This window comes from Marmota marmota, unplaced genomic scaffold (assembly GCF_001458135.2).
Source record: "Marmota marmota marmota unplaced genomic scaffold, marMar, whole genome shotgun sequence".
In the NCBI taxonomy this organism is placed as follows: domain Eukaryota; kingdom Metazoa; phylum Chordata; class Mammalia; order Rodentia; family Sciuridae; genus Marmota; species Marmota marmota.
This window is the reverse complement of record NW_026000026.1, coordinates 82,632,222-82,660,121: the sequence shown is the minus strand read 5'-3', so window position 1 is coordinate 82,660,121 and position 27,900 is coordinate 82,632,222. Positions and strand designations below refer to the sequence as shown.

The window sequence follows — 27,900 nt, the reverse complement described above, 5'->3', positions numbered from 1 at the left end:
GTGTGTACAAGGCACCCAGGGGCTCTCTTTTCAAAGAAGTCTTTCAAACAAGTTTGCACTTTTACACCCTTGAGGTTGAAACAGTGGGGTGAAGGGCCTGTCGCCAATCACTAGCCAGTTCCCACACACATTTTTCCTATTATTTAGTGAAAAGTACTTGGCTTCTTTTTTATGGTACTAATCTCTTCAGCAATCATAACTTCCATGACCACAATTTTATATGTGTTTCTGGTCAAATTTCAAGTTTTCAGATCTTTCCACTCTACTTCTTGCCTTCACTGTAAACCTGGCTAAATGCAGCAAGCCACATCCATGCCACTGCCTGAATGCAGTGCTGCCTTGAAATTTTCTCTGCCAGATAAAACTAGTCCTTCACCTTTAAACTCAGACTCACACATAGTCTCAGGACATGGATAATATGCAAACAAATTTTTTGTTTTGTTGATTGTTTTTTATTTTGATTTGTTTTGTTTTTGCCCTACTCCAAGTTCCAATCGAATCCTTCTTTTCATTTGAAACCTGCTTTCCTAGTACCTTTCTGATCTTCCAAGCTTGCACCAGAATCATCTGTTAAGCTCCACTTACAACATTCTAGGGATCCTCTAACCTGCATGTCCAAACATTTTCAAACCCCTCCTGCAAACAGTTCCAAAGGCTTCTGAGCCACAAGGTCACATCTAGTCACAGCAATGATTCCACTTCTTGTACTGATTTTCTCTGTTAGATTTTTATTGTTGTGATAAAATACTCATTAAAAAAAAAAGGAGAAAAGTTTTATTTTGGGTTAGTTTCAGAGGTTTCAGCCTCTGGTTGGTGGCTCCATTGTTTCTGGGCCTGTGGTGAGGCAGGACATCATGGCAGAAGGGTACAGAAAAACAAACCTGCTCACCTCCTAGTGGCCAGGAACTAGGACAAGGTTTGGGGTTGCAGACAAGGTATGGCATTCAAGGTTACACCCTCAGTAACCCACCTCCTCCATCCTTGCCCCACTTCTCAGTAGCACCAAAGCTGGTGACTTAAGTCTTTAGCACATGACCTGTGGGGGACATTTTGAATCCAAACTCTAACACCATGCTTAAACACCACCTGCCCTTTAGTCACATAGTCTTTCATTTATCAGATAAACTGTGTTGGTATCTCAGTGCTTGTGTTGCCTTCACACTGTAACCAAAGACAATGTAACAATGTCTGATTCATTCACCTCATTTCACCTCAGCAGCTGAACATGATATCATTATATACCTCTCTCTGGAAGGGTATGCCTCCATCTTTGGTAAGAGAAATTTCCCTTTCTGTAAATGTTCATGGTTGTTTACCTAACACAGGGGGCTATGGTAAATATTTGAAATGCAAAGAATAGAAATAACTCCTGGATATTTCTAGTTTTATACTTAAAGGTGCTTTGATGGGATAATTTGATGAGCAGTTAAAGTTAACATGTATGATGACCTGGACAGACTGTGACATACATTTTTCACATTCTAATAACAAGCCCTATAGATAAGACACATGGAGAATTTAAGGCAATAGACATCATAGGTATCTTGGATAAAAGGCTAATGTTAGTAAATCACACAAAGTTGAAGGTAACTTTCTGCCAATTCTAAACATGTCAGATGTATGGCAGTGGATATTTTTTAGCATGTTTCCAGTCACTCTTGCTTTACTTTTAGATGGATGATGACAGAATGGACCACGTGTTCTCGAACTTGTGGAAAAGGCATGCAGAGCAGACAGGTGGCCTGTACCCAGCAACTGAGCAATGGAACTCTCATTAGAGCACGAGAGAGAGACTGCACTGGGCCTAAGCCTGCCTCTGCCCAGCGCTGTGAGGGACAGGACTGCATGACCGTGTGGGAGGCAGGAGTGTGGTCCGAGGTGCAGTACTCAACCCATTCCTTTCCCTTTTCTTTCTCTGATCCTTACGTTGTACAAAGTCATATTGTATCATATCCAGAATCTCTCTGCATCAGAGGTGATATTTTTAATACTATGCATTACTTTCACTGATAATAAAAGGAATGAACATAAATAATTTTGAAAAAAGACAGATATTTACTCCTTATTTTATAAATATTATAAAACAATCAATAGAAAATTTTATATACATTTTAGAATTTTGCTACCTCATTTATATACTGTGAATATACTCTCAACTACACACGCATTAAAATACACGTTTGACTCATTTCATATGGCCAAACATTTTAAAGGGAAAGAAAAAAGGAAATTAACATTTAGCAATCACCTTATATGAGCAGTGAGTGTGCTTTTACTTCTTATTTATTGCATCATGTATACTGAATGACCAAGAATGCAAGAAACTTAATAGCATTCACCATTTTATAAATGATGGCAATACAATTCAGAGAATTAGCTTACCCAAAGTCCTACCTAAGTAGTAAAGCTTGGATCTCAACCAGAACTGTCTCACTCACTTACACTAGCTTGTTTTATACAACCTACAGGTATAGTTCATGCTGATCAAGAGTATTTTATTTTCTATTACCATGATGCATATCTTTTAATAATAATAATAATAATAATAATAATAATAATAATTGCCACTCATTACATCTATTTATTGACTTCCGTGGAGTATTTTAGTGTTGAGTGTGTGGGTGCATAAATCCAAACAAAACCTCTTACATATTTATACTCATACCCAGGTTCAAAGACACATGCATGTATGCACACACATACTAAAATCACCTATCTACTTGACTATTAAATAGGATCTGAAAATGATACATAGAAAAGTAAGTAGCCACTCTTTTAAGGTTGAGTGGCATAAATACTGCACTTTCTAAGTGTTCTTTAAGTAATTCAACCTCCCTGAAAACACATTTGCAAAGAGCTCATTTTTCTGTTTTTCTTTCTTTCCTTGGTTTTAGCTTTGTGTTCAATACATTTTTTTTTCATTTATAATGTGACCTTTTGAAAATGAATGCCATATCAGGCTTTACACTGAAATGAATCAGTTCAATATGGAGAGAGGATTCACAAGAACATGAGAGAAACAAAAGTACCTCACACCCAGCCCAACTGTGACATTTTTACAAGCTCTTTAGGAAGAAATAGGTCAGAAATAGTCTACAATACAGATTTTTAGCAACAGCTAAGGAGAAGTAATGTGTCACAATGGAATATGCCAATTTTAAAAAGTCTGTCTTTTTTTCATTTAATTTAAAACTTGATTATATGAATCAGAGATAATTTTAATCATAAAACCTAAAAATATAAGGATTAAAATGCCAAATCACAATATATGATCCACTCTAAAGCTCAATGTAGTTAAATGCAAACTAAAAATTATGAGACAATTACTAATTTGTGCAAGATTCAGTGTATTTCAAATGTCATCAGTTCCAGGTGCAAGCTTCCAGCAACACAACTGTTGCTAAAGCCTATGAAAGTGAGTGGAGTGGTTAGCTGAGTTTCTGCCTCTGACTGCAGCTCTGAGCAATGATCTGGGCACAAGCATGGTTATCCCTATGTGACATCATTGTTAAGTATGTCCTGCAACTCTTTCTTTGGACCTTTTTCAGAAACAAATATAAACTGGAATTTCAATTAACTGTTTCTGCTACACTCCAACCACTGCCTTCCTCCCAACCCAATACAGTTTTGGTGTCCACATCCAGGTCTTCACTGAGCCTACCATTGGAAAGTAGGGATGATCTGTGCATGTTCCATAATCAGAAGCACAAATATAAATCAGAGAGTAATTTGTACCCAGAATACATGAAATATACATGTATGTTCTAATCTGTCATCTCACCAACATCAAGAATCAGATATTTGTGAAATTACCTGAATTGCTTTTGAACTAAATTGTATTTTCAACCCATACAACCATTTATAATAATGATCTACAGGTGTGTGTGGTTATTTATTTAAATAAGTTGTCCCCTTTTAGTAAGATTTTCTCTATTTTTAGTTTTCAGAAATGTTTGTTAAAAAATGGCATTCTGTGAGAAATGGTCATTTTTCACTAACCTTTATTTAGGTTAAATGAAGATATTCATTACATCATTGTATAGAGAAATCTGATATTAATTGAAGATTGGTATTTTACTTTCTTTGTGTTTGTTTGATTTCTGGTCTTGGATATTGAACTCTATTACTGAGCCACATCCTCAGCCCTTTGCATTTTTGATTTTGAGACAGCGTCTTGCTTAGGGCTTCACTAAATTTCTGAGGCTGGCCTTAAGATTATGTTCCTCCTGCCTCAGCCTCTTGAATTAATGGGATTACAGGCTGACACCCCCTCATATGGCAGTACTTTACATTTTATTTACATTTATTTGTCTTTTTTTAAATTTTTTTTTATTTGTTGATAAACCTTTATTTTATTTATTTATATGTGGTGCTGAGAAACAAACCCAGTGCCTCACACTTGCCAGGCAAGGTCACTACCACTGAGCCCCAGCCCCAGCCACTTATTTGTCTTTCTTAAATTGATTCTTTCTATACAATGGTTGAGAGTTTGTTTGTTTTCCTGTGGTGGGAGGGTACTTACCAGGAATTGAACTCAGGGGCACTCAACCACTGAACCACACCCCAGCACTATTTTGTATATTTCTCACAGGATCTCACTGAGTTGCTTAGCACTTTGCTTTTTGCTGAGGCTGGCTTTGAACTCCTGATCCTCCTGCCTCAGCCTCCAGAGCCACTGGGATTATAGACATGCAACACCTCACCTTGCAGTCCAGTGTTCTTGAGTCCATTCTTTTTCTAACACTATCTTAAACTCCATCTGGTATTTGATATAACTTCTTAGCATGGAGGTACCCATAAACTTGTCCTTAATTGTTTTGCCTGGTTTTTATGTGGATCATGGTCCCATTATAGATGGTTAGAAACACTTGCCAAACACTTAACAAAAATTAGTCTATGGTCTGTGTCTTCTAACCAGCAACTATTTTCACATCTCCGATGTCATCTTTCAGTGTTCTGTCAAGTGTGGCAAAGGTGTACGCCATCGGACTGTGCGATGCACTAACCCAAGAAAGAAATGTGTCCTCTCTACCAGACCCCGAGAAGCTGAAGACTGTGAAGATTATTCAAAATGCTATGTATGGAGAATGGGTGACTGGTCAAAGGTGAGAAGCATCCTGTATATTCCTAATAATAATTTTCAATAATGTCAGTATTATTCCAGGTACTACAACCATGTAGTATAGAATTAGAGAGTTATGGAGAATATAGGTAAAAATCATGGGGTGTGGAATAGTTTATACTCAGGTTCAAATCCTGTTCATCTGTCTGTGATCATGATCTCTACAGAATTGTGTTACAGATTAAAGAAGACTTTTTAAAAAGGCACATGCAACCATATTTGGCATAAAAGAAGCCCTTAAAAATAATAACTATTATTATTATTTTGTTTATTTATTAGTTTTTATTAACAGTTCTTTCTTAGAATATTTTTTCATGAAACTGATCTAATAGTCAAAATAGTATAAAATAAGTAAAATAAAAATATGATCAAGGGAAGTAGTAGCAAAACCAAGTAAAGGAACGCAAATCTTAATAGGTAAAGGCAATCTTTTTCCCACCAATGTTTTGGGTTGTGTATAGTAGAAATATAAAGGAACACAATTCTTGAAATGCTCTGGTCAATTCAAGCAGACACAACTCATTTTTCAAGTGACAAGTAAGTTTAATTTCACAATAATAATGTTTACTTAAAATTTATATAAGAGAAGCCTCACATATAGTTAATTGAGCTATAGAAAATAACAACACATTTACTCGGTAAAGTACTCACAAACCCCTATTTTAAGATGAAATTCTGATCATATCCGGGTGAAAACAACTCTAAAATACTACTTTTCATATAAGTATAAATTAAATCATCCTTTATTCAGCTATGATATTATATACCTATTATCATGGAATCATCAAATTCTATGACATAGGTGATGCATAATAGATCTTTTCTCCTTCCCATTTTTTAATAAATGGAAAAAAGTAACAGCTGCTGGGATATGGTAAGGAGCATGGTATTTACAGAAATGTAATAGGAAGAAACTTGTGGGAAAAATCATTTCAGTATACAAAGCGCTTTAATTACGTAGCTTTTCCAGTGTTAATCAACCTGAAATCCTTGACATATAAAATTTAAGCTTCTTTATTATGACTCTTTTTTTATTAACAAAAGTTTGCACATTTACATTGCATCTGAGTTTTCAGTGAACCATGCTCTCTTTCAACTACTTTCAACATTCAAAATTTCCTCTGATATCAGAGACAAGTGTGTCTAATCTCACCACTCTTATTCAATAGAGTACTTGGAATTCTAGCCAGAGCAGTTGGGCAAGAAAAAGAAAAAGAAAGAATGCAAGTAGTAAAGGAGAAAGTCAAGTTATATGTTTGCTATTGGCATGATTCTATGCATAGAAAATTCTAACTAATTCACCAAAAGATTTTTAAACTGATAAACTATGTAAAGTAGCATTACTAAAAACTCAACATACAAAAAATCAGTAGCTTTCCTAAACATCAATAATGAATTCATTGTGAAAGAAATCAGAAAATCAATCACATTCACAATAACCACACACAAAAATAATAAGATACTCAGAAATAAGCCTAAGCATGTGAAAGACCTCTACATGAAAATTACAAAACACTGAAGAAAGAAAATGAAGAAGGCATTAGAAGGTGAGAAGGTGGAGAGACCTCTCATGTTCATGGATTAGGAGAATTGATATAGCTTAATTGGTCATAGTACCCAAAGTCATCTATAGATTCAAAGCAATTCCCATTAAAATACCAATAATTTTTTTTCACAGAACTAGAAATAAATCCTAAAAAGAACATGAAAATACAAAAGAACATGAACAGCCAAAGCAATCCTGAACAAATTGAGCAATGCCAAATACAAGACAATAATAGATTTCAAAACATATTATAGTCATAGTAACAAAAACAGCATGGTATTGGCATGTAAACAGAACCATAGACCAATGGAACAGAACAGAGGACCCAGAAATAAATCCATGAGTGTTTGGGATTCAAGAAATATGAAGACAATATATATACACTCATTGCTTAGATGAGTAAATTGGTTAAGCCATTGAATGCCTTTGTGTATTTGTTTCCATATCAGTAATACAAGAGAAATGGACAGCAATAGTGTTTTCAAGCTATATTTCAAGCTATTTCAAGCCAACTCTTAATTGCTACACTTCCATTGTAGGGACTCATTTATTTCAACTAGTGAAATTCTCAAGTTTTCTTTGAATGAAACAATTCTGCCCTATGAAAAATGTCTGAAAACAGTGAGGATAAATTAACTATATTTTTTCAACTTTAGCAATAAATAGAATTATTTTAAATGATAAGTCTTGTTAATTCCTGGTTGACTAGAAATACCAAAAGATTTAACAAACAAAAGATCCAGTTTAATTGTAATGTTGGACATAGAATTGGAAGCTTATAAAATGCTGCAAGTGGAAATGTGGTGAGTCAATCCTATCTGTATGACAATACTTCTACTTTTGATTAATAAAAATATGCCTATTTTGTAGCCTCTGGTTAAATCTCAAGCAAAACCAAAATTAACTAGGAAAATTATAAAAAACATTGATTTTTGGTTTTTTTTTGTGTTTAACTTGAAAATATTTGGTTTTTTTTTTCATTTTACCACAAAAATGTATATATGATGCTTAACTATACTAGGATTTAATTAATTTTAAGTGGGTTTGTTATATTATTGTAATATGTCTCAGCTATAACATAGATTTTGTGAGTTGGGGGAAAAATGAATGGCTCCAGTAAATATTCATCTTTATTCCAAACATTTTATCTTTATTAGGTCATTTATTTTTTCTTTGCTTATTTAGAAGATCCTCTGGGTTTTGGGTTTTCCCCCAATCCCTTTAGAATCTCTTCAAGTCAATATGTCTTCCCTTTATCTTAAGGACATATTTCCTACTATAATTTGAGGTCTCAGCATCACAAATTTAAACAATTGTGTGTGCAAATTAAAACCAGTGGCTCCATGTGAATTTTATTGATTTCCCTCCTCCTTTGATACTTCTAAGATACTACTTTCATGTTAAAATGAAGACTGTCCCAAAACAATTGTGGAGAAAAGGACGGACGCTGTGATAATTAAGTTTCAGTGCTTGAAATATTCAGAGACAGGGGGAAAAAAAAACATACATCTCTTATTCTTATCAGCTGTGTCTCTGGAACAGAAATAGTAACAAGATGTGTGTGGTTGTGGCTGGATTTCTGTGCTCCTCTGAGGTCCATTAATCTGTCAACTCCACTCAAATTCTACTCATATATTCAAAGCTGTCAATACACCTAAGAGGACTTAAAACTAAGCCTTGGGTTGGCTTCAATTGGGAGTAGTTGATGTGCTAACTACAATGCCTAGCACTGTAAAACCCAATCCTCTCAATAATATAGATGTATTACTCGGGGAACCAACCAAAACAAAAGTGTATGCTCAGGGTATCCCACTGCCTACGAGTTTTTGACCACTCCTGGGGAAAGACAGTGTTGGCTACTTGGAGTTTAAGAATATGGCTTATGCCTCCAACTAGGTCCACTCAATTTATATCTGTCTACAACATGTCTAGTATTTATGTTTTGGGTGGTTTTATGTAAACAGTGGAAGGATTATTCTCAGCTTGAATGTGTGTGTGTGTGGCAGGGAGGGGGTATCCAGATATGGTGAAAGAGAGAAATCTATAATAAAATTATTAACTCTTATTTCTAAGTTAATGGAATGCAGTCTCACTGAACATTTTTCATGCTTGCATCAAGACTAGAGGTTGGCAAAAAAAAAAAAATGGCACAGCTTAGCTCTGCCGTGGGTTAACAATTGCCACCATTGTAGGTAACATTCTGACCACACCCAAAATGTGGATATGCCCTGATGATCTTTCCTGGGAGAACCTGACCCATATATTTCCTAGCAACATAAATTTGAAATCACTTGTTTAAGCTGTCCTAAGTATAGAACACAGAATTGAAATATTGCAGTTCCTTGTGTTTAATAAAATGACATATTTTCTGCCTGAATTTGACCTCTTTGCCTTTACTTGAACTTCTGAAACTTCTGGTTTACATTATTGGAGACCAGCTATAGAGCAAATAAAAGAGTATTGTTTTATCTGTTACACAGAACTTGGTCCTTTATGAAGTTTTTATAGAACTAACTCTTCATGTGGTATTAGCAAGTGGTTTATGCTTATTCAACCAAGTTTTAAAGACAAATTGGATACTTAGAATTTTAATTATTATTGATTTAGTCTTAGACTCAATTTATACTTTACAATTTAAGTTTATTCAGTCCTTTAAAATTCTAGAAAATGATTAGTTTGGGCCACATATCAAACTATGGCATTATTAATAAGTATTTATGCTAGAGATTATGAGTCTCTTTGAGATCATATAATTCAAAGCAATCCTGGAAGCACAGTGAATCATTTTGGAGGATTTACATTTACAGCTAGTTGGATATATCTTTATTTTTTAGAAGTAATAGATATAGAATTTGGAGTACAATGAGTCATTTTTAAATTTTCCTGCAACAAGGATCTGAAACCATATTCAGCATGTTCCATAGAATAGAAGAGGAATTAGCTAGATAAAGAATCTACAAACCAAGAGAATTTCTGCTAATGAATAGGGGAAATATATTGATCTAAATACATATGTTCTAATTATTAAAAATTACATTTGGGTGAATGAGAATTCTACTTATTTTATAGCTATCCTATACTATTTTCCATTTTCATGTAGCTTTAATTTTTTTTCAATGTTTGTGATAGTGCATTATAGTTATACATAACAGTGGGGTTTATTTAACATAAATACATGCCTGGAAGATAGATTGTTGCCCTTAGTACTTCTGCTTTCCCTCCTTTTCTACCTCCCTTAGTTTCCTTTCTTCTACTCTACTAGTCTTTCATTTATTTATTGTTTTTTGTTTTTAATTAATGATACATAGATATACACAAAGGTGAGATTCAGTGTGGTATATTCATATAAGTATATAGCATTACTTGGTCAATTTCATTCTGTTCCTGCCTTTTCCCATCCCTCCTCCCTCTCCCTCGATCCCCTTCCTCTACTTCACTGATCTCTCTTGTATTTTCATGGGATCTCCCAACTTTCCCCCCTCATTGCGCTCTATCTGCTATATATGAAAGAAAACACTTGACCCTTGACTTTCTGAGTCTGGCCTATTTCACATACCATGATTTTCTCCAGTTCAATCCATTTGCCAGCAAATGCTATAAATTCATTCTTCTTTTAAGATTCAGTAAAAGTCTATTGTGTATATAAACACCACATTTCTACCTATTCATCTGTTGACGGGCAGCGGGGCTGGTCCTATAACTTGACTGTTGTGAATTGTGCTGCTATAAATATTGATATTTCTGTATCACGGCAGTATACTGATTTCAGTTCTTTTGGATAAATGCCAAGAAGTGGGGTAGCTGGATCATATGTTGGTTCCATTCCTAGTCTTCTGAGAAATCTCCATACCGCTTTCCAAAGTTGTTCTAATTTGTCGTCTCAACAACAATGTACCGTTTCCCCTATATGCTTGCCAGCATTTATTATTATTTGTATTTTTGATAATTGCCATTCAACTAGAGTAAGATGAAATTTCAATGTAGTTTTGATTTGCATATTCCCAATTACTAGGGATGTTGAATTTTTTTTGGTATATTTGTTTGCCCTATTCTTCTTTTGAGAAATGTTTCTTTACTGCTTTTTCCTATTAATTGATTGGGTTATTTGTTTTTATTTTTTTCTTTCTTTCATTTTGCTGTTAGGTTTTTTGAGTTCTTTATGTATTCTGGAATTATCCCTTGAGAGGGTAGTAGCTGGGAAAGATTTTCTTTCAGTCTATAGGCTCTCTCTTCATTTTCTTAGTTGTTGGCTTTGTTGTGCAGAAGCTTTTGCCTTGATGCCATCACATTTATTATTTCTTCCTTTTACTTCTTAAACTTCAGGAATCTTGCTGAAAAGGTGGGAGCCTGTGCCCATATGTTGGAGTATTCACCCTGTTTTCTTCTAGGAGTTGCAGACTCTATAGTCTAATTCCTACATCTTTTATCTACTGACAGTTGATTTTTGTGCAGGATGAGAGATAGGGATCTAGTTTTATTCTTCTACATATGGATATCTGGTTTTCCCAGCACCATGTGTTTAAAAGGCTATCAATTTTAAATGTGTGTTTTTTGCATCTCTTTTGATTATCAGATGTCTGATCAATGTGAGCTTATCTCTGTGTCTTCTATTCTATTGTTCTTATTGTCTGTTTCAATGCCAATACCATGCTGTTTTTGCTACTATAGCTCTGTAGTATATTTTTTCTTTTTTATTATTTTTATTTTTTATTTTTCAATTTAATTTGTTATATATGACAACAGAATGCATTACAATTCATATTACATATGTAGAGCACAATTTTTCATATCTCTGGTTGTACAAAAAGTAGAGTCACATCCTTCATGTCTTCATACATGTACTTAGGATAATGATGACCATCACACTCCACCATCTTCCCTACCCCTGTGCCCCCTCCTTTCCCCTCCCTCCCATTTTCCCCTTTGCCCTATCTAGAGTGCATTTAATCCTCGCACCCCCACCCCCCACTGGAGCATCCTTAAATCAGACAAATCATTCAGCTTTTGTTTTGGTGGATTGGCTAATTTCAATTAGCATTATGTTCTCCAGCTCCATCCATTTACCTGAAAATGCCATGATTTTATTCTCTTTTTTTATTCCATTGTGTATATATACCACATTTTCTTTGTCCATTCATCTACTGAAGGGCATCTAGGTTGATTCCACAGTTTAGCTATTGTGAATTGTGCTGCTATAAATATTGATGTGTCTGTGTCCCTTATTTTATCATTGATTTCTAATTTCATTCCATTATGATCTGATAGAATGCAAGGTAGTAGCTCTACTTTTTTATATTTTCTAAGAGTTGCTTTGTGGCATAACATGTGGCCTATTTTAGAGAAGGATCCATGTGCTGCTGAGAAGAAAGTGTATTCACTCATTGAAGGATGATATATTCTATATATGTCTGTTAAGTCTAAGTTATTGATTCTATTATTGAGTTTTATAATTTCTTTGTTTAGCATTTGTTTGGAAGATCTATCCAGTGGCAAAAGAGATGTCTTAAAGTCACCCAAAATTATTTTATTGTGGTCTATTTGACTCTTGAACTTGAGAAGAGTTTGTTTGATGAACGTGATGCTCCATTGTTGGGGGCATATATATTTATAATTGTTAAGTCTTGTTGGTGTACGGTTCCCTTGAGCAATATGTAGTGTCCTTCTTTATCCCTTTAAATTAACTTTAGCTTAAAGTCTACTTTATTTGATTTGAGGATGGAAACCCCTGCTTGCTTCCACAGTCCATGTGAGTGATATAATTTTCCCCAACCTTTCACCTTCAGTCTGTGGATGTCTTTTCCTATGAGATGAGTCTCTTGGAGGCAGCATCTTGTTGGGTATTTTTAAATCCAATCTGCTAGTCTATGTCTTTTGACTGGTGATGTTAGGTCATTAACATTCAGGGTTATTATTGAGGCATGATTTGTATACCTAGCCATTTTGTTTATTTTTGGTATTTAACTTGACTTGGTTTCTCCTCTGATTAATTTTTCCCTTAGTGTACTACTTTCTCTGCTAATTTTCATCATTGCTTTTTCACTTCCTCTTCATGGAATATTTTGCCAAGGATGTTCTGTAGCGCCAGCTTTCTAGTTGTTCATTATGGAAGGTTTTTATTTCATCATCAAATCTAAAGCTTAATTTTGCTGGATATAAGATTCTTGGTTGGCATCCATTTTCTTTCTGAGCCTGGTAAATGTTGTTCCAAGATCTCCTGGCTTTGAGGGTCTGGGTTGAAAAATCTGCTGAGATATGAATTGGTCTCCCCCTATATGTGATCTAATTCCTCTCTTGTGTGGCTTTAAAGATTCTATCCTTATTCTGTATGCTAGGCATTTTCATTTTAATGTGCCTTGGTGTAGATCTGTTGTGATTTTGTACATTTGGTGTCCTGTAAGCCTCTTGTATTTGGTTTTCCAATTCATTCTTTATGTTTGGGAATGTTTCTGATATTATCTTATTTAAGAGATTGTGCATTCCTTTTGTTTGAAACCCTGTGCCTTCCTCTATCCCAATAATTCTTAAATTTGGTCTTTTGAAGCTGCCCATAATTCTTGGATATTCTACTCATGGTTTCTTACTATCTTCATTGTGTGGTAAACTTTATTTTCCAGATTGTACACTTTGTCTTCATTATCTGACATTGATTCTTCCAAGTGATCTAGTCTGTTGGTATTGCTTTCTATTGAATTTTTTACATGGTTTAATTTTTCCTTCATTTCAAAGATTTCTGTCTGTTTTTTTTTCCCACAGTCTATCTCTTTCTTGAAGTAATCTTTTGCTGTATTTGCTCTCTTATCTCTTTGTTGGAGTGGTCAATTTTTGCCAGTATTTGCTCATTCAGGTCATTTTTAATTCACAGATCATTTTAATTATGAATCTTCTGAACTCCTTCTCTGACATTTCATCAACTTCACTGTCCATGGGTTTTGTTATTGCAGTATCCTGGTTGTTTGGAACACTTTCCTCCCTGTTTTTTTCATGTTGTCTATGTGCCTTCCTTTCTTGCAGTGTGGATCTGAGATATTACTGTTCCTACTCGATATTCTTGTAGTACCTGTGCAGATTATCTGTACCTCATTTCTTGAATATTTTTGTCATGGTCTTTTAGCATCTTGTACTAGTGAGGCAAGCACTCTACCAACTGAGTTATATCCCCAGCCCATCTTTTAGCATCTTTATTGTCAACTTTACATTCAAGATTATATACTTTGTTGCCAGGTGCACTGGTGCACACCTGTAATCCCAGTGGCTGGGAGGCTGAGGCAAGAGGATCTCAAGTTCAAAGCCAGCCTCAGCAAACAGACTCAGCAACTCAGTGAGACCCTGTCTCTAAATAAAATACAAAAAATGCCTGGGAATGTGGCTCAGTAGTTGAGTACCCCTGAGTTCAACACAAAGTGCATCTTGCAAAAAGATTATACACTTTGTGTTTGTGACCTGAAAAAAAATCAGTTTTCTTTAAGGTCAAACCTATTAGTGATGCCTTTAGCTGGATTCTTAATTTATATTAAATTTAAAATTAAAATTAAAATTAATGTAAAATTTATATTAAATTTATATTAAAATTAAAGTCTTTCATATAGAGGATTTGTTTGTTTTCAGAATAACTATCTCTTTATTGAAATGATTTTTCACTTCCTGTGGATGGGCTGCAAAAGTATTGGCCTGCTGCCCCACCCCTGGAGTGAGTAGGTCACAAATTGGTGGGTTTGAATCTGGGCACACTCAGCAGTGGCTCGTGTTACTGGGTTGCTTCTCTTTGAGCCCTTTGTGGGGTATACTGCTTGTGTATATATGAGGGTTTCTGCTGGCTCCTTGGGATTATCCTCAGGAAATGCTTTCTGGGCTAGTCAGCTTTGACCAAAGAAACAATGAAAACAATGTAGCATGTAGCAGAGGAAAAGTTTATTTGGTGCTCACAGTTTCAGAGGTCTCAATCCAATAATGGCCGACTCCATTGGTCTAAAACCAAGAAGGGCATAATGAAGAAGGCAGCTCAGGACAGGACAGTTAGGAAACAGAGTTCCACTCACTGGGAACAAAATATAAACCTCAAAGACACACCCTCAGTGTTCTACCTCATCTGGACAAACTCTACCTGCCTACAGTTACTGTGTAGTTGATTCATTCTAGTGGCTGAACTCACTGATTGTTTTAAAGCTCTCATAATCCAATATTTTCACCTCTAATCTTTCTTCCATTGTCTCATGCATGAATTTTTGAGGGATACCTCATATATAAACCATAACACCTTCTATGGTTCTGTGAATCTGAATGAGAATTAACCGGTAACTTTGGGACTGTTTGTACCCTCTGAGAGTTGATGAAGCAAACTTCTATGGTTGCTACAGCTCTCTTGCCAGCTGGTGCTTGTTAGCTCAGAAGCTCAAGTCTGTATCTGCTAGCTGTTTTTATTGGCTATGGGGGTTCAGGGTATAGGGCACAGGTTTCAGGGCTTTTACAGGCTACTCTGGATCACTAAGCATCTACTTTCTCTGCTGGAGCTTATTTGTGGCAGCTCTATCTAAGCATTTGGTGCCATCTATGTCTGTGGGGCCTGTGAGTGCAGGTTATGTGTGAATCCTTGTGGCACAAAACCTCAGCCATAGCTGCTGCTTCTGTTCACCCAGATTTTACCTGTCACCTTGGCAAGGTAGGGTGTCAGTTGGTCTGTCTTCCTTGGAGCACCTTTGGAAGATCTGGGAAATGCTGGTTTGGGGTCAGCACTCCCGGGTAGTGAATTGTTCCTGGTCAGCTCTACCACACTCCCCCTGTCTGTAATGAGGTGAAGAGGGGTTTAGTAGCCTTTAACTAGCAGGAATCCTTCTCCAACTATTTCTTTCTAGACAAATTACTGAGACAACCCATTTCTGAGGTATTCCCTCTGATTTTATTTTTTATTACCTGAAGGTGGGGAGAAGCTGTATTGATTTAATTTATTCTAGGTAGGTTGGCCAGCTGCGGACTCTACAAAATGGCTTCTCTGCCCTACAGTGTTTTCTCCCAACAATTTGGACTGAATTGTCTCCTTCACTGTCTCTGCTGCTTCTGTCCTGTTTTAACTTGATCTGCCTTTTTTTTTTTCCAGCTACTGTTAAGGAAGTAGTTTATGGGCTTTTCCTCTCCCTCTTTCTCTCTTTGTTACCCCTACCCCCTGGGCCTACTCTGGTCAAGGTTCAATGTCAAGGAATGCCTTCCCTGTTATCTGTCTCACTACCCAATTTCTAAGTTCTGCTAAATCTCAAGCTGTCCAATATTGAGTTTTAGAGTATTTACTCTGTCACTCACCTTTATGGTAAATTGTTCTTTTCACAGCTTTGCCTGTGAAGGAGTTGAGAGTTGTTGTCTAGATTTGCTCTGCCATCTTAAGTTATAAATCTCAAAAGTGTATTTTATAATATTTTGCATCTTTTCTGGACATAGTGTTGTGGGTAAAAAATAAAATATATTGACTTCTTAATAATTAATTTTGAAACTATGAAAGACCTACATATATTTGGATTATTTCTATGAAGTTTTCTTCCCGCACATAGTATTTTTTTTAATATTTATGTTTTTAGTATAGGTGGACACAATATCTGTGTTTTATTTTTATGTGATGTGGGTATCAAACCCAGTTCCTCACACATGGTACACAAGCGCTCTACCCCTGAGCCACAATCCCAGCTTCCACACGTATAATTAATATTATTAAAATCTTGATGTATTGTCTTAAGACTTGATAATAAGTATGGGAAAATAAGTCTTCACAGCCCTAGGTAATTAGCACTGAAATTATTTTAAAAGAAGCCAAGAAATGGAATGTAGAAGTTAATCAAGTAAAATGTACCAGCTTTTTCTTTAAATATGCTTTGCATAATTAAGCATTATAACCTTAACTGCCCCTATGTCAAACTATTATTAAAATAATTCAGGCAAGCACAAAGTCAAGAAAATTATAATTTTACAAAATATTCTTTGCTGATACATTTAAAACAAATCTAGAAAAATAAATAGAAGACTTAGTGCCCTGTCATTTTGAGTCTGATCTTTATGTAGAAGATTGTCAGTCCTTAAAATTGACACTTGTGTGACTTATCCCTTAAGTAGGAACTTATGATCATAGAGGACATTTTTTTCTACTGAAAGAAAAATTAGTCCTTGAAGAATACTTCAAGAAACAAACTTTGATCTGTTGCAATCAAGAGTATTCTCACCAGGGACAATGGCACACACTGCTAATCCCAGCCACTGAGGAGGCTGAGGCCATTTGATATTAAGTTAGAGGCAAGCCTGGGTAACTTAGCAAGACCCTGTTTCAAAATAAAATGAAAAGATATAGGGCTGTATCTCAGTGGAAGAATAACCCTGGATTTAATCCCCAGTACTGAGAAGAAAAAAAAAAAAAGAACATACGAACAAATGGTAGAGAAAAGTCTGAACTAAATGACTGGATAATGTCACTTTTTTTTTCTTCTTGTGGTGCATGGAATTGAATACAGGACCTTGTACATAGTAAGCAAAATACCTTTGTTCCCTGCCAAAGATAACACCATGCACTTTCTTCATCATGCACCTCCGCAGCTCTGTTTTTATGTTGTCAAAAGGAACAAAAAGCATTAGATCAAAAAACTCCAAAGAAGAGATTTCTTCCTCTCCCTGGATCAGGCTAGGACCTTAACAAATGGATTCCCATATTGTGTCATAGACACAATCCCAATTAAAATTAGCTTGCAAGGGATCCTAGAGTTCTAGTGAATATATGTATAATTTCTTGGTTTTAATACAACTGAATGAGGTAAATTGATGCTCAATGTCATATTAGAGAGATTTCCCATTCAAATTTAAGGAAATAATTAGCAGCAACAGCAAATAACCAAATTAAATATCCTAGTAAAATGTAACAGAAAACGTTAAGTGTCAACTGAAACTAGAGAATAAAAGGAGTAAATAAAATGAAAACTGCTAAAATGGAGAAAGTATACTGTGGAGTAGACATAATAAAAATGCTATATACTAAAGACCTGAATGCCATCACTGTTATAAGGCTAAATTCATAGTAAGTATTCTTTAGATTTACATTCCCAAAGTTATGTTATGTGGAAAGCACACCCCCTGGCATGTGCTCTCCATGTATGGAAAAAAGATGGCATGACATAAAAATAGCAAATACTCTTGCCTTTGGACTTTTTAGATCTTTTAACATTCCGTATTTGGTAAATGGAAGGAGAGATTATAGCATTTCCTTTTTCATCTTCTTTTCTTTAGCAGAGGATGTAGCTAGTTTGTTACTTAGCATAATACTCTGCAGGTGACTTCACATTAGGTTACTCAGATTTCAAAGGCAAGTTATGTAATAGTTTTTCTAGTTAGAGGAAATTTGTAGATTGAAACCAAATTGAAATCATACAATACCATTCTTGAACTGGGTTAGCATATTATTTATTAGTTTCTAACTATGTTTACAAGTATATTGATATTTGGAAAATATAACTGTTTACAATTTTTATAATTATAAGCAATTATATAAGACAAGAAAATTGATCAAATATCCCATAAACAAATACAAAACTATTCCACTGAAAGCTATCACTGTCAGATCAATCAATCAATCAATCAATTAAAGAAACGAAGGACTATGAGCTGACTTTTAAAGTATGTGATCTTTTCTCAGCATTATTTGTGACAACAAAACTTTGCAGGTAACTTGTATTCTACTAATCAGTTACTTAAATCATGATATATTCAAATTGGGGTATATAGAATGGAATACTGTAGCTTTTAAAAATATTTGTAGATAAATATGTGATGATGAAATAATTTCTTTGAGACCTATATTATTATAATAGCATGCAAAAGTAACATAGTGTCAGCAAAGGTGATATCCATATTGTGTGTGTGTGTGTGTGTGTATTAAACTTTTTCTGGAATTCATTTTAATTACATGGAAGGAAAAGGACTTCTGTCCTTCTAATTTTACCACATCCATATATTATTTTTAGTTTTGCAAACTTGACAGTTTCTACCTGGAATATTAATATTAAAATATCATACTCTAAATCCCTACTGCTTTTTGTGCTGCAATATTAATATGATCGATGTCATGGATATAGGAATATGTTATGAGAATACTGTTGAATTTCTAGGGAGGGATGAGAACTCTGGACTTTTAAGAGATAAGATAGCTCAGTGGATGAAGTTAGAAAGTTCTGGATTGAATCCTGAATCTTCTTTCAGATAAATTAATCAGTCTAAATGAGTTAATTCATGGAAATTTCTTAGCATAGGATCTCATACACAGTAGTTTCATAAATAGTATTTACATATTAATCAATATAATTTTAGATAACTATATGACTCCCTTCACCTTTTTGTGTATGGTAATAAACTTGAAAGTGTAATTTTGTAAAGTAGATTAACCCTTGTTTGAATATCATGATATTTGAGCTAAAGTTTTCTCAAGGTTGAGTTTTAAGAAAACTGGAAGACTATTTTTGCATCCTCTTGAATCATTTGATTGGAATGTCCACCACCAGGTTAGATGGAATTATCTGAACTAGAAGGGAAATAGTAAATGGAATCAAAACTTACCTAAGAACTTTTTATGTGATCTGGTGAATTGGGGTTTATTTCCAATTGGATTGAGTTAAAGATAGCAATATAATGTTCTCTAAATTAAGGCTTTATTTTAAAATATAACAAAATAAAAGCACACACTTCTCTTTCTCATTTGATCACAGAGGGATCCGAACCATTGTTGATAGAAAATTATTGGACTTTATCGAAAATCATTCCATTTGAAAAGGAAATTTAATCACTGCCATTCTAAAAAGTTCTCTCTTGAAAGAAGATGTGTCACTGGAATGACAGTGATAAAATAGAACTATCTTGATTTGTACACTTTTATATTATTATTATTTATTTTGTTTGTTTTATTATTATTTTTATTTATTATTTTTTGTTTTATTATTATTTTATTTATTATTATTATTATTATTATTATTATTTATTTTGTTTGTTTTTTAACCTCTGTAATACCCAGTGATTTGTGAACTGAGCTCTGGGTGAATCAAAAGAGTACTGCCTAGGACTTTGTATTTATTAATTGCTTTATAATGCAAAATGTATTTCTTGTCTTCCATTTTATGTATTTTTTGTTATCATGACAGTTCATTCACAACATATTCAGGTTTCTCTTCATCATTCGTAAGCAATCTGATTTTGCCACATGTATTTCCTTGATTTGCTATAACAATGAAACCAAGAAAACTTGAAACTTAGGACCAAAGAAAAAAGAAAGAAAGAAAAAGGAAAAGAGAAAGGGAGAGAGAATTAATTAAGCACACATACTGAAAACACCCTGAAATGTTTGACCTCTAGCAATGGATTCAATTCCAAATACTCATGTTTTAAATAGACAGACGAACGACTTTAAAAATATGTTGAAACACTGACCAAAATAAATAGCAAATCTTAAAAAACAAAGCTAACTTTTTTTTTCTTCAGTGTGCTTGTTTCACACTCACTTTATTAAAAAGTTGAAAGATGGAACTGCCAAACGTATACATAGATGAACAGGAATGCTGCACTAATAATTTCCAGTGGAAGTCATCCTTCAGCTTCCCTGTGAGGTCCACTCTCCGCTGTGAATGCTGCTGCACTCTTGTTAAACCACTTTGGAATAACCCATTTATTCACACAGACAAATTGCCCAAGACAATGCTGTTAACCTTGTTACAGATTGGCACTTATCATTTTAGATTATATCAGATTCTGCAAGATTATCTGTTATATTGGGTGAGGAAAAAAATTTTAAGTTCTGCCAGTGACAATTTTCCTCTAATTTAGGAATTCCTATTTCTTGTAGAAGCCAGCTGGAAATAAGTAAAGCATTACAGAACCTTTCTTAGCTGTTGGCCTGGAGAATACACATTCTCTCCAAAATATATATCTTTGGCACAGTCTAGAAGTAAGGAATCTCGGGTAATCTCTATGCTGGCCAAGTGTGAGAATTATTATTTTTAACCCCTAAAACACTAAAATCTCCCCCCCCATTAAGGAATACAAATATAAATTAGTGTTAGTTTAGTTAGGTTTTTTTTTTTTTAATCTAACTAAAGTTTAAATAAATACCTACGATATTTTTGCTATTGGTTTTCTGCATCTTTGGAAGTCTTCAAGAGGACATTTTGTAGGATTTATAGCTTGAAGAGTTTCACAGTTCCTTTAGCATTATGTTTAACATGCACAGATTAAGAGTTCCATAAACTCACTGACAAACTAGTTGATTATATAACCTAAATCCACATACTTATACCATGATATCACATATGGCCCACAAACCTAAGTAATCTAAATAATATTCAGAGTGACAAAAATTAACTAGCACCAAAATAGTGCTTAAATGACTTTTCTGAAGGCCTGAAATGAAAGGTAGAAACAACATTTTACCAATAATTTTCAAGTTTGGCATTTTACCATAGCATTTCAATATCTAAGACTAGATACAGAAATCTTGTTTTAACCCTGTGTTCAAACTCACATACTATTTCAAACTATAACTTAATGCAAAAAATAGAACATATTATGTAACAATAGTTACTAGCTAACAGTATTTAGTGATTATTTCAATATATATTTTCAAGATGATGTACTTAAAGTAAAATCTCAAATTGCTTTTTCAGGAAATATTCCTTTCTACTACTAAAGTATGTATTGCTTTTTTTTTTTTTTCATTTGAGTTTTTTTGTATTAAAAGCCAGTTAGAGAGTTCCTATCATAAACTTCAATTTAATATTTTTATAGTTTTTCCTTTCACATTCACTTTGAGAAGCATAAAGAAATGTTTGTTTCTTCAATAGAAGAATTGTAATATTCAGTGTCAGGATTGAAGCATAGCTGGCCATGCAAGTTAAAGAAAAACATGCTGATTGTTGACTATTTACTAGATAGCAAGACTGTAAGACATCTGCATACGAATAGATCTCCTGGATTTCAGAGTCCACAGGTGTGGAAGCAACACAAGGATCAAATACCAGTGAAAGGAATAAATGTCTCCTTTCTAAAAGTGAGAGTGGTTAGTGGTGTTTTTGTATATCCCATTAGGGCTCCAAGTAGGTTGTCCAGAAATACAAGGATTAATTCTTAGTCTAGAAGATAGCAACGTTCTTTGATGAATTTGACAGATATGGTAAAAAATAGGTTATGCCATAAGCAATTAAGGAAATTCCTACATGCTTTATGAATTTTCAATGCCAGAAAGAAAATTTTATACTTTATAAAAGTAGATTCCAATTGTACTAGGGATAACCATTGAAGAACCTATGGGAATTGTGGGTAACCATTCTCTTCCTTACTTGGGCACTGTGCAGATTTGTAGATGGCTGTTCATTGGTATGTTTATAGCCTCTTTTCTTTGATTAAACATGTTTTACACATTTCAGTATATTTCAGAGTTTGTTATCATTCAATGGTATTTAGTGGGCCACTAAAGAAATAGTATTCATAGAAACAGTAGGAAAAATACATGTACATTTTTTTTAAAGATGTGGATTTTTTTTTTTTGGCAGGGGCAGGGGGCGGGGGGGGGGGGNGGGGGGGGGGGGGGGGGGGGGTACCAGGGATTGAACTCAGAGATACTCAACCACAGAGCCATATCCCCAGCCCTTTTTGTATTTTATTTAGAGACAGGATCTCACAGAGTTACTTAGGGCTTCACTAAGTTGCTGAGGCTGGCTTTGAACTCGAGATCCTCCTGCCTCAGCCTCCTGAGGTGCTAGGATTACAGGCATGCACCACCATGCCCAGCAAAAGATGTGGAATTTTTGATAAACATTTAAATATATTGAAAAAGGAATATTCCGTGTAAAATAATTGACTCTTAGCAACACAGTACACTCATATCTTCTATTTAGCACTTGCTTCCTCAGCAAGTTATTTATCCCATCTAATTATACCATAACTTAGACCTAATCATCCTCCATTTCTAAAATGCATCAGATCAGACTTCAGAAACTTTAATTTCATCAGACTGCAGTTGTTCAGCAGCACACACTGACTGCTTTTGAACATACAGAAACTGTGAGAGCAATAAATGTCTCCAAGTAAATGGTCATTACTTGAGAACACCAGGGGTTCATTCAAGATCTTCAGTTTCTTGCTGCAGTTCAACTGTCTGTCAGTGCTTCACAATTCTTTTATCATCTATGATAGAAAAGAGGATTTCACACTTTGCCTTGTCCAACTGTTGGACTTCATAGGCATGCAGAATTCATCTTGCCCCTTCTTTTTAAATATTTTTTTGATGTTACAATTAAGCATTTGTTAAGAATTTTATTGTGTTTTTGTTTTCTATAAATTTCTACTTTCTATCATTTGTTTATATTTTAACAAATCTATAAACTTGCGGAATCATTCTAACATATTGGCCTTTCTTTGTCAGTATGGGCAGACCCTTTCTTCTCAATGCTGTCATCTAATTTGGCAGAAATAATTTCCCCAAAGTTCATCTTCATGTCAATTACTAGAGTATCCCTGGTCATTTTCATAAAAAAATATAAACATCTGAAATAAGTAAAATTTACTCTGTATTTCCACAAACTAGGACATTGCATATTCTTCCCCACATGGATCCTTTTATATTAGTTTCTTTTGATAAAATTTTCTTTGGCAAAATCAAATCAATCAACTCTTATGAAATTGCATAAGAATCACAGAAATGAAGTAGAGATTTAAATAATGGAAGTGATATAAAATTTGATGATGTCTATCTCATTTTAAAGGGAGATGAATTATTGTTATTACCAGGTTGATTTGCTGACATTTGGATGTGTGGATCTCCTTTCCCAATATTCCTCTAATCATTTTGATATTCCAAACTATTCAAAATATTGAGCAGATTTTTCTTATTGCAGTTAGTGTTTGACATGCAAGCTACAGTGCAGATATTATATAATATAGCCTTAGAAATTGTCACCAATTCCCAAGGCAAGAAAAGATCTATTCTGTTATTAGAGAAATATAAGTTGAGATTATCTCAATATATCACTCATGAGTATTCAAGTATAGGGAAGATTATAATTTTCTCAGATAGAATGAAATATCACCAAGTCAAAACAAATTTTATTTTCAGAGACTTGAGGGCTTATTTTTAGAGGGGAAGGGGGTGTTTACTAACATTGATTTTCCTTGTGCCTTATTATCTCTGACAAAAAAAAAAATCAATCTCCTGAGCTCTAAAATTATTAAGCAATTTTCTAAGCTGTTTTAGTTTCTTTTAAAGATTACTACTTCCTTTTTACTCTAGTAAACCTGGAATATCGGGACTGTTTCCTGGGCAGAATGAAAGACTTCTAGTTCATGAATTCATTCATGAGGTGTTTTGTTGCAAAGGTCCTTCGGGGCAACAGAATATTTTTCAGACAATACAAGGCTGTCTTTTTAAAATACTGTAGTCAGCAATTTTTCCTTGAAAAAAAAAAAGTATCCATGGCAAGTTATCTCGTGTTTCTTTACCAGCTGCTGGTAAATTGATGTTGACATTTCAGTATTTTGGCCTTTGGTGAAAGTCTACAGTGCTGCCTTGTTTCAGATACATTTTCAATTTACTTGATATATATGTGAAGAGCAAGATTCAAATTTACTGGAAAGCAAGACTGAAAGAAAGGAAGGAGAGTGAGGCAGGGCAAGGGGGGATGGAAATTAATCCAGGATCTGATGAAACACTCCAGGTACTCACCCTTCATATTAAGCTACTAGGAGAATCACAGCCCCAAATATATAGATAAAAAGCATATTGTGCATATAGTAGAGAGACAAAAGCCCACAGGTATATAAATTCAAAGTTTATATTGCATATGATGGAAAGAACATAGTATTTGGAATCAAAAGACGTCTATGATAGACTACTCTCTCCTATGTCACCTTCTCCATGAATCTGTCCCTGGTCATACTACTTGAATGGCAAACAACCCTTCCCAAACTTTCCCCATTCTAAGTTTTATTTTTCTCCATCGTACCTGCCGACATGTAAAATACTTCTATTTTATGTAAAATACTTATATTTTACTTCTTTATATTTTTGCTCCTCCCTTGATCATGAGAATGTGAGCTTCTCAAAGGTATTTGTTCTTTTCTGTTTTGTGACTCTCACATCCTAATATCTAGAACAGTGCTTGGCACAATGTCAGCTTCTTGTACAGGCATGTTGAATGAATGAGTTAACTAACTTGTATGTGACTCACTCTTTGCATTATGAATAAATATGTTCTATAAAAATGCATACTAGATAATGCCCAGAAAATATGAGGTATTTCACATGTCATTCATTTGTGTTTATTGTTTAATACATGGATCTTCTAGGTGATCTGTAGATAGGGTGACTGTATATCATAGATCTGTTAGGTGATCTCCAGATAGGGTGACTGTTTATCCTAATTTGCCCAAGCCTGCCCCATTATATGTTTATAGTTTAGGAATAATTATCATCAACAATTTCTTCCATAATTGCTTGATTTGGTAACAAATTATATGATTACTCTAACTAAAGATGAGGCAATATGAATTGTGGCAAAAGAATTTATTTCATGCTATGTAACCTGAATTTTAGCAAAACAAAGCCAAAAAAAAAAAAAAAAACACAAAAAAGCCTTCTAGTTCATTGTTTAGCTTAATAGTAAGATAGGAAGATAAAGGATAAATTTGATAGGATGGAGGAAAAGAAAAGATTTCTGTTTCACCAGAAGAGGAACATTAGCCATCAGCCAGTATCAAGTACTGCTTAGGTATCCAAACTTGGAATTCGTATGTTTAAGTCCATACTCCAATTCTAGCACCTTTTAGCTGTAAAAGTTTGGACAATTTGTTTAACTTACTTGAAACTCTATTTTCTCATCTGTTTAAAAGGGATAATAATAGTACTCATGGGCATCGTGTGAGATATTAAAGTAAATATAACCTCTAACTCAAGTGCCTGGCATATAATAAATGCCAAATAAGTGCTAACTACTATTAGTATTGTATGGAATCAAAGCTTACAGAAGTGGTACTGCTTTGATCCCAAAGAAGCAAACAATAGCTTTGTAGTGCAACTCATTATTTAAATGTTGACCAGTTGGCTAAGAATATGTAAAATCGCTCAGCTTCCACAGCATTTAATTATTTGTATTGCTTCTTATCTTTAAATCTTAGATCTTTAAAAACTGTCTGCCCAAGCATTGCTGGTGTCATTCACTCTCTTTCCCTTCAAGCCATACTCTCTAATTTTCTTTATTACTCTCCAATGTCCTTCAATACCCAGAGCTCTGCCCTAGGTACATCAGAGGTTCTTAGCAATATTGTGCCCAAGTTTAAAGCATCTATGTTTCTGACTCATATTTTGCATTGTTTCTGGATGTTGATGCTTACAATTGATTTTTAAGAAATATATAGAAAATATCGCTAATGGTGTAGGAAAGGGAAACAACAAAAGAACTTTTAACAAACCTTGTATCTCTCCTAGTGCTCAATTACCTGTGGCAAAGGAATGCAGTCCCGGGTCATCCAGTGCATGCATAAGATCACAGGAAGACATGGAAATGAATGTTTTTCTTCAGAAAAACCTGCAGCATATAGGCCATGCCACCTTCAGCCCTGCAATGAGAAGATTAATGTAAATACAATAACATCACCTAGACTAGGTAAGTGACCAAAACTGGATAAGTCTGAGAAACACAATGTTTTAGTCAGCTTTTTCGCTGCTGTGACTAAAAAGGACCTAACCAGAACAACTATAGAGGAGGAGAAGTTTATTTAGGGGCTCATGTTTCAGAGGTCTTCATCCATAAACAGTAGGCTTCATTCCTCTGGGCTCAAGGTAAGGTTAAATATTATAGTATAAGAGTGTGGCAGAGGGAAGTAGCTCACATGGTGACCAGGAAGGGAAGAGAGAGAGACACAATTCTCAGATAAAAATGTATACCTTTTAGCCATGTCCCAATGAATTACTTCCTCTGGCCACATCCCACCTGCCTCAAATTACCACTCAGTTGATGCCACCAGGTAACAATTCACTGATTAGTTTAAGGTTTCTCCTACAAATATTCTTGCATTGTCTCACATGTGAGCTTTTGGGAGACACACCACATTGAAAACATAACACATAAAAATGCTCTTCCACTTGCATATTACTTTAAAGCTTGAGCATTTTGAAGTTATACTGCCCAGTTTGGTCCTGAATAAGTTCAATCTATTTAGATATGGTTTACTCTAAATGGCCAGGTTGGTAAAAAAGAATCCTAAAGAGTAAATTGCTTTGGATCCTGAAGGTGTCTACACAGAGTCAGGTCTAGGAAATATTAATGCCTTACCACCCAAGATCACTTTGTAAAGAGTTAACAGGATGCAACCAAATTTTAACTTCAGACCAGTGTCAAGGCAGAAAGATCATGTAAGTTAATACCTGTGGAAAAGTGAGGTTGCATTATAAGCCTCAGACTTCCCATGCTTAACAGCCTTCATTGTGATCCTGGGTACAAATTATCTTTGAGAAGACATAGAGTAAAACATGGCTTTCATGAAGAACAGGTGGATAGAACTACACCATGGGACAAGAGGTATCATTTTTTTTTCATCTTTGAGGATATAATCATATATCTTAAAATGCTAGTAATATTCAGATATTTATATAGTTATTATGTTATGAAATGTTTCCATATTTATTCTCAATTCCTGTTATTTAATACAATCTATTATCAATAAGTAGAGTGTGCATTTTAACTAGATGTAGCCTGTGTTTTCATGACAAATACTGATGAATGAATTAGTTTTTATTTCTGTGTCTTTTAACAGCTCTCCTACATGGTTGTCAGTGGGTGAATTTATGTTTAATAACTTGAGTTTTAACCTGTACATATAATCTCCAGAAAAACCATTTGAATTGTGAAGAATAATTGCCAAAATACAAGGAGCTAAATTACAAAATGTACTTTTTCCAAGCATAGAAGTCAATGAAATGGAAAAGTTTGGGATTTTTTATGGAAATACAAAAACTCTCTTTTCTGAGCCAAATAATTAACATTTCTAAGAAATAATCAGCTCAAGTAAAATGATAATAATTAAGACAAAAGTTAAGCAATCCTAAAGTAGATGATCCAAATTCATGTATTCCATAACAGCACAATTTTTTTCTCCAATAATTACTTGGAGTCTTTGAAGTATCATTTAGCAAAAAAAAAAAAAAAAAAAAAAAAAAAAAAAAAAAAAAAAAAAAAAA

The 27,900-nt window shown here is 34.4% G+C and overlaps 1 protein-coding gene and 1 long non-coding RNA gene across 4 annotated transcripts in view; one reads left to right on the top strand and one right to left on the bottom strand.

Moving 5' to 3' along the window:
- Positions 1–27,900, bottom strand: part of LOC125619128 — a 141,593-nt gene that overhangs the window by 96,773 nt on the left and 16,920 nt on the right. For both annotated transcript variants that reach the window (XR_007350652.1, XR_007350651.1), the window contains exon 2: positions 26,160–26,279. This is a non-coding gene — a long non-coding RNA (uncharacterized LOC125619128). The remainder of the gene's footprint in view (positions 1–26,159; positions 26,280–27,900) is intronic.
- Positions 1–27,900, top strand: part of Adamts19 (ADAM metallopeptidase with thrombospondin type 1 motif 19) — a 251,578-nt gene that overhangs the window by 221,869 nt on the left and 1,809 nt on the right. For both annotated transcript variants that reach the window (XM_015500639.2, XM_048811813.1), the window contains 3 exons: positions 1,674–1,878; positions 4,953–5,105; positions 26,149–26,326. In XM_015500639.2, coding sequence (XP_015356125.2) covers positions 1,674–1,878; positions 4,953–5,105; positions 26,149–26,326 — 536 coding nt within the window. The remainder of the gene's footprint in view (positions 1–1,673; positions 1,879–4,952; positions 5,106–26,148; positions 26,327–27,900) is intronic.